Source organism: Oncorhynchus masou, unplaced genomic scaffold (assembly GCF_036934945.1).
Source record: "Oncorhynchus masou masou isolate Uvic2021 unplaced genomic scaffold, UVic_Omas_1.1 unplaced_scaffold_2832, whole genome shotgun sequence".
Classification (NCBI taxonomy): domain Eukaryota; kingdom Metazoa; phylum Chordata; class Actinopteri; order Salmoniformes; family Salmonidae; genus Oncorhynchus; species Oncorhynchus masou.
Genome location: NW_027009258.1, coordinates 16502 through 39560, shown reverse-complemented (window position 1 = coordinate 39560; position 23059 = coordinate 16502). Strand labels below are relative to the sequence as shown.

General features: G+C 41.8%; 2 protein-coding genes across 2 annotated transcripts; both read left to right on the top strand.

Annotated features, from left to right (window-relative positions):
• The first annotated feature begins 865 nt into the window (after positions 1–865).
• Positions 866–5669, top strand: LOC135533952 (zinc finger protein 239-like). Its single transcript, XM_064961136.1, has 2 exons — positions 866–1275; positions 2080–5669. The coding sequence occupies exons 1-2, from the start codon at positions 1068–1070 to the stop codon at positions 3012–3014; spliced, it is 1143 nt and encodes a 380-aa protein (XP_064817208.1). The 5' UTR covers positions 866–1067; the 3' UTR covers positions 3015–5669.
• Positions 5670–9147: 3478 nt separating this feature from the next.
• LOC135533950 (gastrula zinc finger protein XlCGF57.1-like) lies at positions 9148–19612 on the top strand. Its single transcript, XM_064961133.1, has 3 exons — positions 9148–9416; positions 16526–16703; positions 17521–19612. The coding sequence occupies exons 1-3, from the start codon at positions 9408–9410 to the stop codon at positions 18945–18947; spliced, it is 1614 nt and encodes a 537-aa protein (XP_064817205.1). The 5' UTR covers positions 9148–9407; the 3' UTR covers positions 18948–19612.
• The last annotated feature ends 3447 nt before the right edge of the window (positions 19613–23059 follow it).

Below are 23059 nucleotides of genomic sequence, written 5' to 3'. Positions count from 1 at the left end.
TGCTGATGCAACAGGCTGATCATCTCCTCTATAAGATGCTGTGGTGCAGGTGTCACGTGTGAGAGAGGCATGCTCAGGGCTGTGTCTGCTGCAGGTGATGGAGGGAGAGGGACACTGGGGACTACATACTGGGGCAAAGAGGGAGTGGAGGCTGTTGTGGGTAGTGACAGTGGAGGCTGTTGTGGGTAGTGACAGTGGAGGCTGTTGTGGGTAGTGACAGTGGAGGCTGTTGTGGGTAGTGACAGTGGAGGCTGTTGTGGGTAGTGACAGTGGAGGCTGTTGTGGATAGTGACAGTGGAGGCTGTTGTGGGTAGTGACAGTGGAGGCTGTTGTGGGTAGTGACAGTGGGGGCTGTTGTGGGTAGTGACAGTGGGGGCTGTTGTGGGTAGTGACAGTGGGGGCTGTTGTGGGTAGTGACAGTGGAGGCTGTTGTGGGTAGTGACAGTGGAGGCTGTTGTGGGTAGTGACCGTGGAGGCTGTTGTGGGTAGTGACAGTGGAGGCTGTTGTGGGTAGTGACAGTGGGGGCTGTTGTGGGTAGTGACAGTGGGGGCTGTTGTGGGTAGTGACAGTGGGGGCTGTTGTGGGTAGTACAAGTGGGGGCTGTTGTGGGTAGTACAAGTGGGGGCTGTTGTGGGTAGTACAAGTGGGGGCTTAGGTGGGTAGTACAAGTGGGGGCTTAGGTGGGTAGTACAAGTGGGGGCTGTTGTAAGTGCAGCAACAAAAGGTTTTATTTAGTCGAAGTAGTAGACCTAAACAATCTGAAATATTTGGTCTCGCCTCCTGAGTGGGGCAGCTGTCTAAGGTACTGCATCGCAGTGCTAGAGGCATCGCTACAGAACCGGGTTCAATCCCTGGTGTGGCTGGCTTACTGGTGAAGCGAGCAGTGTGTCAAGAAGCAGCGCGGCTTGGCAGGGTTGTATTTCGGGAGGACACATGGCTCTCGACCTTCGCCTCTCCCGAGGCCGTACTGGAATTGCAGCGATTGGACAAGACTGTTAATTACCAATTGGAAATCATGAAATGAAGGGTAATAAAAATAAATATATATTTGGTCTAATTATATTCTATGTACAATACTTCCTCTGGTCACCAGGACAGAGCTAGCCCGTCGCCCTCCACCCTGCCAGAGTCCCCGGGTTGCAACTCTCCCGGTAGCGCCTTACTGCAGGGTCTGAAGAGGGTGTCTTCATTGCTGATCGACTGCAGGAAAATACCAAGGCAGAGTGGATCTTCGAGAGGTGGACACGAGGAAAATGGAGATTTGATTTCATCAAGTAAGAACAATGTTCTATGTGGATTAGACTACATTCTGCTTCTGAAACTTCTGTTAATTGATTGATAAACAATACACTCCTTGCCAGTTTATTAGGTACACCCATCTTGTACTAGATCAGAGTTGCATTTTCCTCCAGAACAGCCTTAATTCTTCGGGGCATTGATTCTGCAAGGCGCCGGAAATTTTCCAGAGGGATGTTGATCCATGCTGACGCGATGGCATCACGCAGTTGCTGCAGATTGGACAGCGTCACATTCATGCTGCCAACAGCCCGTTCCATCATCCCAAAGTTACTATTGGGTTTGGTCAGCAACAATGTTCAGATTGGCTGTGGCGTTAAATCGTTGCTCAGTTGGTATCAAGGTACCTAACATGTGCCAGGAAGACATTCCCCACACCAGTACACCGCCGCCAGGCTGAATGGGTCCATGGGCTCATGCTTTGCACACCAAATCCAGACTGCCATCAGCATGACGCAACAAAAACCGGGATTTGTCGGACCAGGTCATGTTTTCCAATCCTCGATTGTCCAGTGTTGATCGCGTGCCCTCTGGAGCAGGACTGCCGCTGACATGGTCTTTTGTTTGTCACTCGTTTTGCCTATTCTAACGTTTCATCAAACAGTAACTGAATGTCTCCACCTGTCTTCCTGCTTTTGGTAGCAAGCCACAGCCATGTGACCCACTGTCTGTCGGTGTACCTAATAAACAGGTCACTGAGTGTACTGTATTTATTGATGATAATTATTTGCTTATGGACACGTTTTTCATAAACCTAGTTATTCAATGTCTTCGTTTCACAGGGGACACACCGAAACGTGGTTATCTCTGTGGGAGGGGCTTATCTGCTCACCTTCAACCACATGTTGCTGACGAGGCAGAGAAGTGTCTCTCCAGATCAGAACACTTCAAGAAACACCAGCAGAGCTGTATAGGGAAGAAACCTCAACACTGCTGCTCTGACTGTGGGAAGAATTTCACTAGCAGGAGTTGCTTCATTATTCACCAGCGGATTCACACCGGTGAGAGACCGTACTGCTGCACTCAGTGTGGGAAGAGGCACATCTCTGCAGGGCGTCTTAAAGAACACCAAAGAATCCATACAGGAGAGAAACCTTACAGATGCTCACAGTGTGGGAAGAGTTTTGCTCTATCTGGCACCTTAAAATCCCATCTGAGAATCCATACAGGAGAGAAACCGTACTGCTGCTCTCAGTGTGGGAGGTGTTTTACTGTATCTACCGCCTTAAAATCTCATCTGCGAGTCCATACAGGAGAGAAACCGTACTGCTGCTCTCAGTGTGGGAAGGGTTTTGCTGTATCTAGTGCCTTAAAATCGCATTTGATAATTCATACGGGCGAGAGGCCTTACCCCTGCCTTTGTTGTGGGAAAAGCTTTGTTAGTGCAGGAAACCTAACTGTACACAAGCGGATACACACTGGAGATAGGCCTTATAGCTGTGATCAGTGTGGAAAGAGCTTTGCTCTAGCTTCCGTTCTGACTTCACACCGGCGCATACACACTGGAAAGAAACCTTATAGCTGTGAACAGTGTGGGAAGAGCTTTGCCGTAGCTTCCTCCCTGAGTAGACACCAGCGAACACACACTGGAGAGAAACCTTATGTTTGTCTTTGTGGAAAGAGCTTTGCTCAGTTAGGGACAATGAAAGGTCACCAGAAAACAAAAACGTGCCGTATTTCATCTCCCTCCTATACGGCACCGGTTCCAGATCCCTAAAACTATTAAAAAAAACGTATAGTGAACAGGCATATCCATCTTCCATTGTTAAACAGTTGAATTAGTTTGATCACCATGGTAACCTGGAGCATAATATGCATCTCTGATCCAGCATCAGGTCTCCCCTGTGTCTGTAATATCACACAATGGGATTTGAATGGATAAATGTTGTCATAGAAGATGTCATAGTCAACCTGTGTGTTTGTGTGCTCATAAAACTAATCAATGATACATTGGATAATCGGACAAGGCAAGAACTATGCATATTGTCTTGTAACACCGGTTAATGTAATAACTTTTAGATGTGTAATGTAATATCTTGTACCCCAGAAATTGAACGTAAATCACTTAAAATAGATGCTGTGGTGGCAGCTGCAGAGACTTATTTGGCTATATGAGATTTGGCTTAAGAAGAGTTGCATGGTGTGTTGAAGGGTGATGCCCCGTCCTCCCAGGCTGTAAGGGGTAGTGGGTTTTTAATGTAAAGGTGGCAGCTGCTGAGAAGTACCTGGTTGTACAATATGTTACTGCAGGAGAGTTATAATAGATATTTTGAGAAGGAAATATATATGAACTCAGCAAAAAAAGAAACGTCCTCACACTGTCAACTGCGTTTATTTTCAGCAAACTCAACATGTGTAAATATTTGCATGAACATAAGATAAACAGAGACATAAACTGAACAAGTTCCACAGACATGTGACTAACAGAAATTGAATAATGTGTCCCTGAACAAAGGGGGGGGGGGGTCAAAATCAAAATGTATAGTCAGTATCTGGTGTGACCACCAGCTGCATTAAGTACTGCAGTGCATCTCCTCCTCATGGACTGCACCAGATTTGCCTGTTCTTGCTGTGAGATGTTACCCCACTCTTCCACCAAGGCACCTGTAAGTTCTTGGACATTTCTGGGGGGAATGGCCCTAGCACTCACCCTCCGATCCAACAGCTCCCAGACGTGCTCAATGGGATTGAGATCCGGGCTCTTCGCTGGCCATGGCAGAACACTGACATTCCAGTCTTGCAGGAAATCACACACAGAATGAGCAATATGGCTGGTGGCGTTGTCATGCCGGAGGGTCATGTCAGGATGAGCCTGCAGGAAGGGTACCACATGATGGAGGAGGATGTCTTCCCTGTAACGCACAACGTTGAGATTGCCTGCAATGACAACAAGCTCAGTCTGATGATGCTGTAACACAACGCCCCAGACCATGACGGACCCCCACCTCCAAATCGATCCCGCTCCAGAGTACAGGTCTCGGTGTAACGCTCATAACTTCTACGATAAACGCGAATCCGACCATCACCTCTGGTGAGACAAAACCGCGATTCGTCAGTGAACAGCACTTTTTGCCAGTCCTGTCTGGTCCAGCGACGGTGGGTTTGTGCCCGTAGGTGAAGTTGTTGTTCATGCAGGTGAGCAAGGGACCCTGGACATCTTTCTTTTGGTGTTTTTCAGAGTCAGTAGAAAGGCCTCTCATTAGTGTCCTATGTTTTCATAACTGTGACCATAATTGCCCACCGTCTGTAAGCTGTAAGTGTCTTAACGACCGCTCCACAGGTGCATGTTCATTAATTGTTTATGGTTCATTGAAAAAGCATGGAAACAGTGTTTAAACCCTTTACAATGAAGATGTGTGAAGTTATTTGGGTTTAAAAATGTATCTTTGAAAGACAGGGTCCTGAATAAGGGCCGTTTTCATTTTGTGTTACAATTGAAGTCAAGAGGTTTACATACACCTTAGCCAAATGCATTTAAACTCAGTTTTTCACAATTCCTGACATTTAATCATAGTAAAAATTCCCTATCTTAGGTCAATAAGGATCACTACTTTATTTTAAGAATGTGAAATGTCAGAAAAATATTCCCAGTGGGTCATAAGTTTACATACTCTAAATTAGTATTTGTTAGCATTGCCTTTAAATGGTTTAACTTGGGTCAAACGTTTTGGGTAGCCTTCTACAAGCTTCCCACAATAAGTTGGGTGAATTTTAGCCCATTCCTCCTGACAGAGCTTGTGTAACTGAGTCAGGTTTGTAGGCATCCTTGCTCGCACACGCTTTTTCAGTTCTGCCCACACATTTTCTATGGGATTGAGGTCAGGGCTTTGTGATGGCCTCTAAAATACTTTGACTTTGTTGTCCTTAAGCCATTTTGTCACAACTTTGGAAGGATGCTTGGGGTCATTGTCCATTTGGAAGACCCATTTGCGACCAAGCTTTAACTTACTGACTGATGTCTTGAGATGTTGCTTCAATATATCCACATAATTTTCCCATCCTCACGATGCCATCTATTTTGTGAAGTGCACCAGTACCTCTTGCAGCAAATCACCCCCACAACATGATGCTGCCACCCCCAAGCATAACAATGGTCATTATGGCAAAAAGAGTTCTATTTTTGTTTCATCAGACCAGAGGACATTTCTCCAAAAAGTACAATCTTTGTCCACATGTGCAGTTGCAAACCATAGTCTGGCTTTTTTATGGCAGTTTTGGAGCAGTGGCTTCTTCCTTGCTGAGCGGCCTTTCAGGTTATGTCGATATAGGACTAATTTTACTGTGGATATAGATACTTTTATGCCTGTTTCCTCCAGCATCTTCACAAGGTCCTTTGCTGTTGTTCTGGGATTGATTTGCACTTTTCGCATCAAAGTACGTTAATCTCTAGGAGACAGAACGCTCCTTCCTGAGCAGTATGATGGCTGTGTGGTCCCATGGTGTTTATACTTGCATACTAATGTTTGTACAGGTGAACATGGTACCAAAATTTGAGGCCTACAATATTTTTTTCTGAGGACTTGGATGATTCCTTTTAATTTTCCCATGATGTTAAGCAAAGCGGCACTGAGTTTGAAGGTAGGCCTTGAAATACATCCACAGGTACACCTCCAATTGACTCAAATGTCAATTAGCCTATCAGAAGCTTTTAAAGCCATGACATTATTTTCTGGAATTTTCCAAGCTGATTAAAGGCACAGTCAACTTTTAGTGTATGTAAACTTCTGACCCACTGAAATTGTGATGCAGTGAATTATAAGTGAAATAATCTGTCTGTAAACAATTGTTGGAAAAATGACTTGTCATGCACAAAGTAGACGTCCTAACCGAGTTGCCAAAACTATAGTTTGTTCACAAGAAATTTGTGGAGTGGTTAAATTACAAGTTTTATTGACTCCAACCTAAGTGTATGTAAGCTTCCGACTTCAACTATATATATGTGTGTGTTTGTGTGTGTGTGTGTGTGTGTGTGTGTGTGTGTATTATGAGATAGTGGTGTGTGTATTATGAGATAGTGGTGTGTGTATTATGAGATGGTGGTATATAGGTGTCGGTTTGGTTGGTGGTGAAATTGTCTTTCTTTTTTGTATTTAACATGTAACATGATTGAAACACCCACTACTGCAGAGTAGGTGGCAGCATGCACAACCATGCAAATGCTATGACACCGAAGAAGACAATTTCCAAATGCCTGACTTCTGTGGAGGAAGCATCGCCTTAAATACTGTATGGCGACCCGTCATTCAGGGCATGTGGGCAGAAAATAGATATATTTGTAAATATATTTGATATATTTGTAGATATATTTGCTGTTGTTTTGCCATTAATACATGTTTCATATCAGTTTGCAAACTATTTTTAAAAATGTATAAATAATTGAGTTAATAAAGCTGCATACAAACGTTTCTTTCTTAAGGCAGCTCCAAAATGCAGGTGTTTCAAGCCTAGCTCAGTGCTTTCTGTGGTTGTGGGGCAGCCACCGGAGAATACAGAACATTGTGGTTGGTAATGTTCTCTAGTTACGCTGTGTTGCACATTTTCTTAACATTTGTCATAATTAGCAATGAATTTGTATCCCCTCTTGTCGGCCTTCGACTGCATATTTTCTTCCAACCTGGAAACGTTGTGAAGCCAAGCCCATTTTCTGAATTTCATTATGCGCCCAAAAAGTACGGAAATGGTGTCCATTGCTTGTATACCTCATATTTTGGTGAATGTTGTACGACATCCAGAAGTTTTTGGCATACTAACTATGACTAATAAGCACACTACATACTCAATTTACCTCACAAATAGTATGGTTAGTGTGGTTAGTATTAGAGGTTGACCGATCTAATTAGGGCCTATTTTCAAGTTTTCATAACAATCGGAAATCTGTACTTTTGGACACCGATTTTGCCATTTAAATATATATATTTTTTTACACCTTTTATTTAACCAGGCAAGTCAGTTAAGAACACATTCTTATTTTCAATGACTGCCTAGGAATGGTGGGTTAACTGCCTCGTTCAGGGGCAGAACGACAGATTGGCACCTTGTCAGCTCGGGGGATCCAATCTTGCAACCTTACAGTTACCTAGTCCAACGCAATAACGACCTGCCTCTCATTGCACTCCACAAGGAGACTAACTGCCTGTTACGCGAATGCAGTAAGCCAAGGCAAGTTGCTAGCAGCTCTTCATTGTGCGTCAAGGAAAATACGGTTTGAACGGTCATCCAACTCGGAATTCCATTTAGTGAACTTGGGCCTCTAGAGCTCTGACCTGAAAATCACTGACGTCATGATTCAACCTTTGTTTTTCCCCCAGAGTTTTCAGTTGTCTTAAGCACCATAAATCCAAAGAATGCCAGACTTTGGTTACAAAATTTGCCCACAAGAAGGACCATCGCACCACCTTCCTGTTCAAGTGAGCACAGGGCCACATGGTGAGTCCAAAAATGTCTTGTATGCTGCTGCATAAATGTAATATTCCAGGGAGATATGTATACTGTAGTTAAGTAGGTAATACTAAGTGTATGTTGTGTAGTAAGCTGTTAATGGCCCATGTGCCTCACCTTTAATAATTTGGTACCTTTCCCCCTCATAACTTAGCCTACTGTTCTGACTTGGTGGTGTATGTTTAGCCTATAGCCTGTTTTCGATAAATTGAATATTGTAAGAGCTTTCATCATCTGCTTACATACCCCCTTTATTTATCCTACAGTCTGACTTGGTGTACATGGAGAATAGCCTACTGTAAGACCAGCCCATATTCTGAATTCTGTCACTGTACATTTCAAAAGAGCTGAACAAATAGTTATATTGACTGTTACTTTATATTGATTACTACTACGTTGTTTATTGTCTTAATTGAAATTACAGATTGCCTCATCTGCTCATCGTTCCCTTATGTCATAGTTTGTACATCTCAATTGTCAGTGGAAACCACATTTGTTTAAGCAAGTCAGCCATATCAGCTATGTTTTTTTTAAAGGCAGTAAATGAGGCTGAATGAACTGTTAGGCTGCCAGACAAGGCGCCGTTAATAGTAAGGGTAAGGATTCGCTCCATGGTGCTGAAAAGATGGCTCTGCTGTTGGGGCAGCTTTACGTAGGCCCTAATACTTTGTGGGCAATGTTTGTCACTGTTACAGTGCAATTAATGTATTGTTTCGTGTTCTGTTGTTGCATTGCTGACATGCATCCCCAAAAATGTTTGGGGTTTGCCCCACCAAGATTTACATGCTGAAATCGTCACTGGCTTTACTGGTTCACTGCACGTATAGCGTAGTGGTAATCAGTCTGTTATTTACGAGGCTACTCTTACTGGGCCTCAGCCAATAACAATATCTGGACTCTGGAAGAGAAGGTTGTCAGAGAGGAAGCCCAACTCGAGCCATCGAGCCATGGTTTAATTTGAAAGACAATAGCAAGGGATTTCACTAATCTCAAATTCGGCCTGCCACTTTACAGCAAACCGAAGCCAGCCATAGACAGCAAGTTGTTTTTGTTGTTTCTATAAATACCTTTAGATTTGTTGTGATTTTAATTAGATTTTAGTTGCAAATGTTAAAATAATGCAACCACACGTGGACATAATGCAGTTGCAATCATTGAGGATGACACAATCTGATAATCTGATAAAATAATTGAATGTTCAAATAGATTAATGATATATTGATTATAGCAAAAACAACCTACATTTTTTACATTAATTTAACATACTATATATTTGAGACAATACTAACAGTTATTTTCTAGCAATAAATTAATCCCTAAATCGCATCACCCATTTGTAGAAAAGTGTTTGACTATGTACAGTAGGTGGCGGTACAATATAACACTACAGAAGAAGCCGAAAAACATCAACAGGAAGTGCTTTGTTACCGTCCTCTTGCGTTTTTAAACCAAATAAAGAGCCACAGGCTTTTGCTGGATCTTTTCGGATGTAAAATTAGTCTACATGAGACGTTTATTTGTCCAAATTTTAAAACGAGTTTTGATAATTACTTAGGTGTGATCTAGCTTTTATTTGTTTGAACGCTACGACAAGGAAATTAACTGCAGTGTACACATTTACTGTCGTGTTTGTTATTTGAAACGTTGAAGAACGAATACAGTAGCTTCCACTATGGATCGGGTAAGTTTGTTTGACTTTTATTAACAGTATGCCTACTGTGGTGTATAACATGTCTAGGTCTTCATCTTTGACCTTTCAATAACCATGAGTTCGATTTGAACAGCTGGACAAAAGAAACCGTGGTGGTAATTTCAGCCAAGTAGCCTACTAGCCTATCGCGCACAGATTAATGATACAAGGCAATGCGCAACCAGCTGGTCAAATCCGAACCATGGAAAGAAATAATTAGGCATCGCCTTCACCAATTATGTATATAACCCCTGGATTGCTGATGCTACGTATGGGCCATTGTGAGGCTTTGAAGCGACCGGTTAACCTCTTTGAGGTATTTTCTGAACACCTTCTCACTTTTTCTCCAGTTTGACCACACACACCGTTTACACACATTTTTGGTGCCCAAATTTAAAAAAAGGACAGTTGAAAATAGGTGATTATTGTTGCTAGGCTACCAGTTACGGTGCTGTTAGCTTGTGTTTTCCCGCGTCTTTATGCGGAAGTAAAACAACAATGATAGCTCGTGTCGAATAATGATATGGAGTTAATACTAGTCAAATTACTGAGCATGTTCTCAACGCAAATAACTATCAGATTGTCCTTATTTAGCATATCAAGATCCTAATGTGGTCCACAGTCGGGCCTATCAAATCAAATGTTCTGTCACATGCGGGAATTCAACGGTTGTAGACTTTACAGTGAAATGCTTAACGTTACTTACAATAAGGAGACCAGATTTCTGAAATGAAAACCGGGGACATTTCCCGTTCGGCGGTCAATATATCATTAAAATATCCAATGTTATTATCTGACATAAAAAAGGGGGACACTTAAGGGTTCATGTATTTAGTCTAACAGGCACACTGTGATAGCGAAAACAACTATACTACAGAAACACTACAGACGAGACAGAACTGTCTGACCTGAACAGCCGTTCAGTGGTCCTGCTAGTCTGGGTAGAATAAGAGCAGAAGTGAACATGAGCAAAATTGGGGGAAAAAACAGGCAATAGTATATGTGAAATACTTAACACAATAAAGAAATAAGACAATGACGTGATTGGTAACTACATAATATAATTTATACCAACCTAATCTGTATATTTCTCAGAAGAATGTATCTTCTTAAAGCATTTCTGTCTTTGGCCTGCTTCTCCATGAACTCCTGGCAGGGGAGGTTGAAGTTTGTCTTCACAATAAGCACGGCCTTGATGGTAGGAACAGAGAACCTATTTCTTACTGCTGTCCATATATCATTCATTCCGTTTCTTGGGGAGAGCCATTGTACCTCCTCTGTTTGCTCTTATTACTCTTTTCCTTTCTCTCCAATCTTCCTCTTTTCTTCACTCATCTTACTGCTCTTTCTTCCTTTCCTTCTCTTCAAATTTCCACCTCAATCTTCTACAATCTCATCACTTCACTCTTTTTACTCTTCATTTTTCCTTCTCCTTCCTCTCCAATCTTTAAAAATAAATAATACACTATTAGATAAAATACTTTGGTTAACAGATTCCCATTGCTTGCCTCATTTTTGTATTTTATTTCAAAAACATTGTTTGGAATAAAAAAATTGGCAGGCTCTAATCATATCTTTACCTTTCCTCTTCTCTCTCTTTCACTCTTCCTATCTAGTCTTCTTCCTCTCCACTCTCTAACAGAAAACATTATGCTAAAGTTTTCCATGAAAATTTCAAAATATATTTTCACACTACTTATTATAATGCCAAACCATTAAATTTGTAATCTAAATCAAATCAAATTTATTTGATATAGCCCTTCATACATCAGCTGATATCTCAAAGTGCTGTACAGAAACCCAGCCTAAAACCCCAAACGGCAAGCAATGCAGGTGTAGAAGCACGTAGAAGCATCTACATTTAATATAATCATATTTTCAAAATAGCCCGTCCACTGCATGTTTACGTGTGAACGTTTTTTTACCTAGCTACCATTACAGTAGCTAGCTAACCTAGCTAGATAACTTAAACATAGGTTATGCTAGCTAACATTAGCTATTTTAAATCTTAGAGCAGATCATCAAACTATATAATAAAGTGTGACATTATAACATCACTAGCTAGTATCTCAAACGATTGTAACTTACCTGGCTTGTTTGTTTGTGGTGATGTTGTGGATTCACTTGACACTTGCTAGCTTCTGGCTGAGTTTTCCACTGCAGTTCTCTCTAAAACTAGCTCCCCTCAAATAGTTAGAAGAAAAAGAGTCAGTGAAGCTGCTATATCGAGCAGCCCCCTCTGCTTGTTAAAAAAGTTTGAAATATCCAATAAATGTCGTTCCACTTCATGATTGTGTCCCACTTGTTGTTGATTCTTCACAAAAAAATACAGTTTTATATCTTTGTTTGTAGCCTGAAATGTGGCAAAAGGTTGCAAAGTTCAAGGGGGCCGAATACTTTCGCAAGGCACTGTATGAGTCAATATCCGGCCAAACCATGAATGATATCTGGAGAGAATCCAAACACGATTTGTGCATAAAAGAAAAGTATGGATTTCATTATTGAGCCTTTGCTGAACACTGCATCAGAAATCCTCCTTATTTTCAGCGTATCGAGATCAATATATGGACCTCACCAAGAGAAACTTCATGTCTTGAATGTGCTGAGAACACATATGCAATGTATACAGTCAGTATTTATCAACATGAAGAGAGAAAATAGCGTGTCACACCTCAGGATATTGAATGATTCCATATTCGACCATAGGAAATGTCCATGTGTGATATTCCGAGTAATCCCAATATATATATATTTTATTTATTTCACCTTTATTTAGCCAGGTAGGCCAGTTGAGAACAAGTTCTCATTTACAACTGCGACCTGGCCAAGATAAAGTAAAGCTGTGCGACAAAAACAACAGGGTTACACGTGGGATAACACAATAGAAAAATATATATACAGTGTGTGCAAATGTAGTAAGATTAGGGAGGTAAGGCAATAAATAGGCCATAGTGGTGAAATAATTACAATTTAGCGTTAACACTAGAGTGATAGATGTGCAGATGATGATGTGCAAGTGGAGATACTGGGGTGCAAAAAAAATAACAATATGGGGTTGAGGTAGTTGTGGGCTATTTACAGATGCGCTGTGTACAGGTGCAGTAATCGGTAAGCTGCTCTGACAGCTGATGCTTAGTTAGTCAGGGAGATAAGTCTCCAGCTTCAGTGATTTTTGCAATTTGTTCCAGCAGAGAACTGGAAGGAAAGTCAGCCAAAGTAGGTGTTTGCTTCGGGGATGACCAGTGAAAAATAACTGCTGGAGCATGTGCTACAGGTATGTGTTGCTATGGTGACCAGTCAGCTGAGATAAGGTGGGGCTTTACCTAGCAAAGACTTATAGATGACCTGGAGCCGGTGGGTTTGGCGACGAATATATAGCGAGGGCCAGCCAACGAGAGCATACAGGTCGCAGTGGTGGGTAGTATATGAGGCTTTGATGACAAAACGGATGGCACTGTGATAGACTGCATCCAATTTGCTGAGTAGAGTGTTGGTGGCTATTTTGTAAATTACCTCGCCGAAGTCAAGGATCGGAAGGATAGTCAGTTTTACGAGGTTATGTTTGGCTGCATGAGTGAAGGAGGCTTTGTTGCAAAATAGGAAGCCAATTCTAGATATATATTTTGGATTGGAGATGCTTAATGTGAGTCTGGAAGGAGAGTTTAGTCTCACCAGACACCTAGGTATTTGTAGTTGTCCACATATTCTAAGTCAGAATACATACATACATACATACATACATACATACATACATACATACATACATACATACATACATACATACATACATACATACATACATACATACATACATACATAGCATGCTTGTGGTGTCACACGTGATGGCATGCGTCAGGCTCTCCACATTGGATGTGTAGATGATGTGCATCTGGTGAAGCTTTTAGGCTAAATAAAGCCTCATGTTGTTTGCACACGCATGTGTCACGATCTGCCAATGTTGGAAGCACAACCCAGTCGGAGGGGAAGTGTGCAGAACAGTGAGTATGATAGACGGAGGTTGGTATGCTCATCTAGGAACTTCAAATGGAGGGTCTTCATTGAATCCACCATCTTTTCTGCATTTTCTTTTTTTTGTCACCTTTTTCTTTTTTTCCTGTTGTGATCCTGCTGACATCTTTACATAAAAATAATCATCTCACCATTGATCTCAGCATGGCAGCAATCCCCTTGTGCTTCTTCCTCTGGTACCTGTAGACATTTTAATTTACCAGTTGTATCCACAACCTCCTCTGCCAATCTCTGCAACCTGTACTTCAGGATTTTGCTGGTGACTATTCCTGCAATGACTTGTCTGTCACTCTCTCTCTTTGAATGTGTGTACTTGTTATGTACTTCCTCAGCTACTGCTGTATGAAACAACAGGGTTCTCCTTAGGGATGTGCCCGAGATTTGCCGAACCAACTTGTTGACTTTTGATCTTGGAGATGGGTGGTCCTTTTTCGATCGTTGGAGCCGCTTTCTGTATTTCTCTGCTCGCTGTTCGACTTTCCTCAACTGATCTTGTAGTTTCTGCAGCTCCCTGTTTAATTTTGCTTTGACATTGCTCCTTTTCCTCTCCCAAAGTCATGTTGCCTAAAAGAAACACGTAAATATATTGTTACTTAACCATTTCACCTGCAGCAAAATAGACAGCGCCAGCCGTTAACTGTAACCATAGATACTTTCATTATTGATTTCACAGTAGCAACTTATTTGAGGGTCGTTACCCAGTAATTAATAGATATAAATGACTTACTAATGATGGTTATTATAAAGTGTTACCCTTAATTATTACATATTATACCTGTCAAGTAAAAGTGATGCCTATTTCACTGTTCATTGTGCAAATAGTTCCTTTTCTTTACTTAAACGTATGCAAGTACCTGTTTTCTTTCTTCACCTCTCAACACAGAATAGCCGCATGTGTTCGCACTCCTTCAAATCGCTTGAAGAAAATATCCTTTCTATTTTATACAGCTATGTTCAATTGTTTTCTTCATACTATAAAATAATGCCACGGAATTCTAAGCAAATCTTGCCTGCTAAATGAACTAGTGCAGCCAACTGCCATATGGCATATCCATATCAGGGCTTAACATAAGTATTGTCATGACTGGCCTGTTCGGGTCAGGTTACTGTGGACCACAATCCTGCAGAGACATCTCTCATACCCACCGGAGGGGGAGAGATCAAGAGGTATGGAGGTGGGTTTTTTTTGACACCTCACGCCCATTGTAAATTGTAAATATATTCTTATGATCTGTGCTTACACTAATGTAACAAAACATGTATGTTTTGGTCGATCAAGTTCATATTTATATCCAAAAACCTCCGTTTAAATTTGGCTTTGCCTCCAAAACATCCTGTGAATTTGCACAGAGCCACATAAATTTACAGAAATTCTCATAATTAACTTTGATAAAAGATACAAGTATTATGCACAGAATTATAGATATACTTCTCCTTAATGCAACTGCTTTGTCAGATTTCAAAAAAGCTTTACGGAAAAAGTAAACCATGCAATTATCTCAGTATGGCGCTCAGAGACCAAAACAAGCCAAACAGATACCCGCCATGTTGTGTAGTCAAAAGAAGTCAGAAATAGCATTATAAATATTCACTTACCTTTGATGATCTTCATCAGAATGCACTCCCAGGAATCCCAGTTCCACATGTTTGTTTAGTTCGATAAAGTCCATTTATGTCCAAATACCTCCTTGGTGTTCACGCCTTGAGTTCACAAATCCATGACGCGGGATCACTAGGTCCAGACAAAGTCAAAAAGTTCCATTACAGTGCGTAGAAACATGTCAAATGATGTATAGAATCAATCTTTAGGATGTTTTTAACATAAATCTTCAATAATGTTCCAACTGGAGAATTTCTTTGTCTTTAGAATTGCAATGGAATGCAGGTCGCTCTCAGGTGAGTGAGCGTGATCAGCTCTTATTCTCCCCCACTTCACAGTAGAAGCCTCAAACAAGGTTCTAAAGACTGTTGACATCTAGTGGAAGCCTTAGGAAGTGCAATATTACCCCATAGACACTGTATATTCAATAGGCAATGAGTTGAAAAACTACAAACCTCAGATTTCCCACTTCCTGGTTGGATTTTTCTCAGATTTCCGCCTACCATATGAGTTCTGTTATACTCACAGACATCATTCAAACAGTTTTAGAAACTTCAGTGTTTTCTGTCCAATACTACTAATATTATGCATATATTAGCATCTGGGCCTGAGTAGCAGGAAATTTTCGCTGGGAACGCTTTTCATCCGAACGTGAAAATGCTGCCCCCTCACCCAAACAGATTAATCAGCATCACGTCTGGCACGGTAGCACCTTTGCTTTTCAGCAGCGCTCAATGGTGTGCCAGAACTCTTTTGAATGATGTGGCAAATCGCGGTTCTTGTGTTGCACCCTTGGCCCTCACGTTTGCTCTACTTCTGCCTAGATAATATGTTAAGGAATCCCTAATTGTCTTTCCGTCCTCCCTAACTGTGCACTTGTTCACTTCTCTTAACTTCTCTTTCTCTCTTTGGTGGAATTTTCACAAGGATGTGGTAAATTTTCACAACTCTAAGCACAAAAATCTGTTTAAAAATTCTTAGGCCATTTTCAATAAATTACTTTTGAAAAGATTTTCCTGTCATTTGTAAACTATACATTTATCTATAATTTAATGAAACTGCTAAAAACTGAACCACGAAACCAAAATTGGATAGTGTCGAGTTTAGGTACAGTTTGAAAAAAACGGTATAAATTGACATCAATTTAATTTAGGTTGGAAGCTAAAACCAAATAATTCATGGATTTGACTGTAAATACTACACCACTCTTCTTCAGCCAGTGTACTTCTATACAGTAGGGCAAAGTGAGTCACTGTGCTACCATTTGAAATTATGGTGTGGTGTACAATGCACTGCTAAAATACTTGGGTGATTTGAAAAAATATGTACGTTTTGTGGAAAGTAGTGAACGATTGCACACTTCAGGAGAAATGGGGTATTATAAGGATGCAGCAATCAGAGATTTAGACTAAAGTCATCACATTTTTTGATCTAATGATATTCTATGTACAATACTTCCTGTGTTCACCAGGACAGAGCAAGTCCGTCCCCCTCCAACCTGCTAGAGTCCCCTGGTCACAACTCTCCTGGTAGCACCTTACTGCTGGGTCTGAAGAGGGTTTCGGTACGGCTGGTCGACTGCAGGAAAACAGCAGGGCAGAGTGGAACTGTGAGAGAAGGACACAAGGAGGGAGATTTGATTTCATCAAGTAAGAACAATGGGGTGTGTGTGGATGAAACTACAATCTGATTCTGCAACTTCTGTTAATTCATTGATAAACAATATATAGTGATTGGCCAGTTTATTAGGTACACCAATCTAGTACCGGATCGGGTCAGCCTTTGCCTCCAAAACAGCCTGAATTCTCCGGAGTGTGGATTCTACAAGGTGTCGGAAACGTACCACAGGGATGTTGGTCCATGCTGACGCAATGGCAACACGCAGTTGCTGCAGACGGCTGCTCATTCATGATGTCAACAGCCCGTTCCATCTCATCCCAAAGATGCTCTATTGGGTTTGGTCAGCAACAATGTTCAGATACACTGTGCAGTTATTTGTCTGTTTGTGGTCTGCCTGTCAGCTTGCACGATTCTTGCCATTCTCCTGTGACCTCTCTCGTCAATGAGCTGTTTTCACCAACCGGACTGCTGCTGACTGGATATTTGCTTTTTTGATGCACCATTCTTGGTAAACTCTGGACACTGTCGTGTGTGAAAAGTCCAGGAGAGTGGCTGTTTCTGAGATTCTGGATCCGGCGCGCCTGTCACCGGCGATCATACCTCGCTTAGTCACTTGTTTTGCCCATTCTGATGTTCAATGAAACAGGAACTTAATGTCTCTGCCTGTCTGTCTGCTTTATATAGCAAGCCATAGCCACGTGACTCACTGTCTGTAGGAGTGACCTATTTTCATGAACTGGGGAGTGTACCTAATAAACTGTCCACTGAAATGATATATTGTTTGTTTATGGACCCATATTTCCAAAACAGAGTTATTCAATGTCTGTTTCAATGTCTGTTTCACAGGGGACTCTCCTCCTCTCAGTGGGAGGGACTTATCATCTGGGGAGCTTCAACAACAACATGTTGCTGACGAGGCAGAGCAGAGTCTCTCCCAATCAGAACACCTCAAACACCAGCACAGACGTACAGGGAAGAAATCTCACCACAGCTGCTCTGACTGTGGGAAGAGTTTCACTACACGGAGATCCTTCATAATTCACCTGCGTATTCACACCGGAGAGAAGCCTTATCACTGTTATCAGTGTGGGAAGAGCTTCAATCAGTCAGGCAACCTGACAACACACCAGGTAACACACACTGGAGAGAAGCCTTATAGCTGTGATCAGTGTGGGAAGAGCTTTGCTCGGTCTGGACAGCTGACTACACACCGGGTAACACACACTGGAGAGAAGCCTTATAGCTGTGTTCAGTGTGGAAAGAGCTTTAATCAGGCAGGCAACCTGACAGCACACCAGCTAACACATACTGGAGAGAAGCCTTACAGCTGTGATCAGTGTGGGAAGAGCTTCAATCACTCAGGCAACCTGACAGCCCACCAGGTAACACACACTGGAGAGAAGCCTTATAGCTGTGAGCAATGTGGGAAGAGGTTTGCTCACGCTTCCAACCTAACTCGACACCAGGTGACACACACAGAAGAGAAGCCTTACAGCTGTGATCAATGTGGGAAGAGTTTTGCTCAAGCTTCCAACCTAACTAGACATCAGGTAACACACACAGAAGAAAAGCCTTACAGCTGTGATCAATGTGGGAAGAGGTTTGCTACATATTACACATTCAAATATCATCTGAGAATTCATACAGGGGAGAAGCCTTACCCCTGCCTTGATTGTGGGAAAAACTTTGCGAGTGCAGGATCCCTAACCATACACCAGAGTGTACACACAGGAGAGAAGCCTTACAGCTGTCATCAGTGTGGGAAGAGCTTTGCTGTAGCTAACACCCTGATTATACACCAGCGCATTCACACTGGAGAGAAGCCTTATAGCTGTAATCTGTGTGGAAAGAGCTTTGCTGTGGTTTCCACCTTGAATAAACACCAGCGCATACACACTGGAGAGAAGCCATATAGCTGTGATCAGTGTGGAAAGAGCTTTGCTCTATCAGATAAACTAACTATACACCAGCGAACACACACAGGAGAGAGGCCTTATCGCTGTGATCAGTGTGGAAAGAGCTTTGCTCGAGCTTCCACCCTGAATTCACACAAGCGAACACACACAGGAGAGAAGCCTTATAGCTGTGATCAGTGTGGAAAGAGCTTTGCTGAGTTAGGGACACTGAATTCACACCAGCGAACACACACTAGAGAGAAACCCTATGTCTGTCTATGTGGAAAGAGTTTTTCTCTTTTAGGGCAAATTAAAAAACACCAGAAATCAAAAACGTGCCATATTTCATCTCCATCCTATACCCGACAGTGTTTATAGATCCCTAAATGAAAGGCTCTATAGAAACATATCCATCTCCCATTCTTAAACATTTGACTTAGTCTGATCACCATGGTAACCTCTGTGCAGCATAATATGCAGCTCTGATCTAGGATCAGTTCTCCCCTGTGTCTTTGTAATATCACACATTGATCTACATGGATAAATGTTATCATGGGAAATGTCATAGTGAACCTGTGGGGGGATGTTGATAATAGAATCTTCTTTCATGTACTCATGATACTACTATTATTAAATGTCATTATGTAGAATGTTTCAACAATAGGTGTATATTCATGTATTCAATTGATCAATACATTCAATCCAACTATCTTCTAAACATGAAGTTATCACTTAAATTGTGTATTTTATAAATCTGTATTGATTAAAATGATCCTAAATCTAATCCATAATATATTGGATAATTATTTCCATGAGTTCAAGACAAGATCTATGCATACTGTGTCTTGTACCAACGGTTAATGTAATAACTTTTAGATTTATAATGTAATAAAACTGGTAAATGTAACATCTTGTTGGTTAATATGATGAAAAGTTGTCTAATAACCTTTTCCACCTAATGTAATAAGTTATTGGTATCAGGTAACAACTTTTTTTAATGAATAACGTAATAACTTAAACCGATCATGTAATAAATCAAATAAAATAAAATGTATTTATATAGCCCTTCGTACATCAGCTGATATCTCAAAGTGCTGTACAGAAACCCAGCCTAAAACCCCAAACAGCAAGCAATGCAGGTGTAGAAGCACGGTGGCTAGGAAAAACTCCCTAGAAAGGCCAAAACCTAGGAAGAAACCTAGAGAGGAACCAGGCTATGTGGGGTGGCCAGTCCTCTTCTGGCTGTGCCGGGTAGAGATTATAACAGAACATGGCCAAGATGTTCAAATGTTCATAAATGACCAGCATGGTCGAATAATAATAATAAGGCAGAACAGTTGAAACTGGAGCAACAGCACGGCCAGGTGGACTGGGGCCGCAAGGAGTCATCATGTCAGGTAGTCCTGGGGCATGGTCCTAGGGCTCAGGTCCTCCGAGAGAGAGAAAGAAAGAGAATTAGAGAGAGCATATGTGGGGTGGCCAGTCCTCTTCCGGCTGTGCCGGGTGGAGATTATAACAGAACATGGCCAAGATGTTCAAATGTACATAAATGACCAGCATGGTCGAATAATAATAAGGTAGAACAGTTGAAACTGGAGCAGCAGCACGGCCAGGTGGACTGGGGACAGCAAGGAGTCATCATGTCAGGTAGTCCTGGGGCATGGTCCTAGGGCTCAGGTCCTCAGAGAGAGAGAAGGAGAGAATTAGAGAACGCACACTTCAATTCGGTGTCCTGTGTGAATCTGACAGGAAAAGTACTCCAGATATAACAAACTGACCCCAGCCCCCCGACACATAAACTACTGCAGCATAAATACTGGAGGCTGAGACAGGAGGGGTCAGGAGACACTGGCCCTCCCCGAGGACACCCCCGGACAGGGCCAAACAGGAAGGATATAACCCCACCCACTTTGCCAAAGCACAGCCCCCACACCACTAGAGGGATATCTTCAACCACCAACTTACCATCCTGAGACAAAGCTGATTATAGCCCGCAAAGATCTCCGCCATGGCACAACCCAAGGGGGGGGTGCCAACCCAGACAGGATGACCACATCAGTGAATCAACCCACTCAGGTGACGCACCCCCTCCAGGGACGGCATGAGAGAGCCCCAGTAAGCCAGTGACTCAGCCCCTGTAATAGGGTTAGAGGCAGAGAATCCCAGTGGAAAGAGGGGAACTGGCCAGGCAGAGACAGCAAGGGTGGTTCGTTGCTCCAGAGCCTTTCCATTCACCTTCCCACTCCTGGGCCAGACTACACTCAATCATATGATCCACTGAAGAGATGAGTCTTCAGTAAAGACTTAAAGGTTGAGACCGAGTTTGCGTCTCTGACATGGGTAGGCAGACCGTTCCATAAAAATGGAGCCCTATAGGAGAAAGCCCTGCCTCCTATCTGTTTGCTTAGAAATTCTAGGGACAATTAGGAGGCCTGCGTCTTGTGACCGTAGCGTACGTGTAGGTATGTACGGCAGGACCAAATCAGAGAGATAGGTAGGAGCAAGCCCATGTAATGCTTTGTAGGTTAGCAGTAAAACCTTGAAATCAGCCCTTGCTTTGACAGGAAGCCAGTGTAGGGAGGCTAGCACTGGAGTAATATGATCAAATTTTTTGGTTCTAGTCAGGATTCTAGCAGCCGTATTTAGCACTAACTGAAGTTTATTTAGTGCTTTATCCGGGTAGCCGGAAAGTAGAGCATTGCAGTAGTCTAACCTAGAAGTGACAAAAGCATGGATTAATTTTTCTGCATCATTTTTGGACAAAGTTTCTGATTTTTGCAATGTTACGTAGATGGAAAAAAGCTGTCCTTGAAATGGTCTTGATATGTTCTTCAAAAGAGAGATCAGGGTCCAGAGTAACGCCGAGGTCCTTCACAGTTTTATTTGAGATGACTGTACAACCATTAATAAGATTAATTGTCAGATTCAACAGAAGATCTCTTTGTTTCTTGGGACCTAGAACAAGCATCTCTGTTTTGTCCGAGTTTAAAAGTAGAAAGTTTGCTGCCATCCACTTCCTTATGTCTGAAACACATGCTTCTAGCGAGGGCAATTTTGGGGCTTCACTATGTTTCATTGAAATGTACAGCTGTGTGTCATCCGCATAGCAGTGAAAGTTAACATTATGTTTTCGAAGAACATCCCCAAGAGGTAAAATATATAGTGAAAACAACAGTGGTCCTAAAACGGAACCTTGAGGAACACCGAAATTTACAGTTGATTTGTCAGAGGACAAACCATTCACAGAGACGAACTGATATCTTTCCGACAGATAAGATCTAAACCAGGCCAGAACTTGTCCGTGTAGACCAATTTGGGTTTCCAATCTCTCCAAAAGAATGTGATCAATGGTATCAAAAGCAGCACTAAGGTCTAGGAGCACGAGGACAGATGCAGAGCCTCGGTCCGATGCCATTAAAATGTCATTTATGCAGAGCCTCGGTCCGATGCCATTAAAATGTCATTTACCACCTTCACAAGTGCCGTCTCAGTGCTATGATGGTTTCTAAAACCAGACTGAAGCATTTCGTATACATTGTTTGTCTTCAGGAAGGCAGTGAGTTGCTGAGCAACAGCCTTTTCTAAGATTTTTGAGAGGAATGGAAGATTCGATATAGGCCGATAGTTTTTTATATTTTCTGGGTCAAGGTTTGGCTTTTTCAAGACGGGCTTTAACACCTAAACCAATGTTTAATGTGTTACTTCACCAATGTTAATGCACATACCACCCTCCACCAATTACAAACCCACACACACAAACCTATGCCCTTGTACTCTTACACAAACAAGCACACAGTTATAGACACATACATTGATTTAATTTTTAAAAATTAACAATTCATCTGTAGTTCTTATAGTCAATGAGACAGGGAGCTCGGTCGGGCAAGAGAAAGGAGGATTGGGAAACTGCAAATAACAATAAGCTGAACTCCGTCTAGCAGAAACATCTTTGTATTAGCAACTATTAATGATTAGTTTATATTGTGTTAAAGTTAAGGGATGTCACCCTGCGAGGGGTGAACCATAGTAGGGGATATAAAGAGAACACCATCTTGAGAACTGAGTGTCTTGTTTGTAAATTGCTGTAAGTGTATACTCCGGGTTGCAAACTATATTAAACAAACTAACCTCTGATTCCCTATAAAGGCATCAAGCCATGAGCTCATTTGAAAGACAATAGCAAAGAATTTCTCTAACCAAGCTGTTTTTGTTGTTTATATAAATACCTTAGATTTGTGATTTTAGATTGTATTTGCAAATATAAAAACAATACAACCACACGTAGACATAATGCATTTACTATCATTCAGGATGATACTAAAACAGTGAAACATGTTATGTACCGTTTAAATAGATTCATGATATAATACAAAAGTATTTTCTAGCATAATGACTCCCAAAACCGCCTCACCCACTTGAAGAGAGGTGTTGATGACTATATACAGTAGGTGGCGGCACCTTTCAAACACCACAGAAGAAGCCGGAAAGCA

Excerpts from the sequence above, each read along its gene's own strand:
- LOC135533952 (XM_064961136.1), top strand. The coding sequence starts at position 1,068 with ATGTACAATACTTCCTCTGGTCACCAGGACAGAGCTAGCCCGTCGCCC. Across the intron at positions 1,276-2,079 it reads TGGAGATTTGATTTCATCAA|GGGACACACCGAAACGTGGT; the intron begins GTAAGAACAATG and ends TTCGTTTCACAG.
- LOC135533950 (XM_064961133.1), top strand. Across the intron at positions 16,704-17,520 it reads GGGAGATTTGATTTCATCAA|GGGACTCTCCTCCTCTCAGT; the intron begins GTAAGAACAATG and ends TCTGTTTCACAG.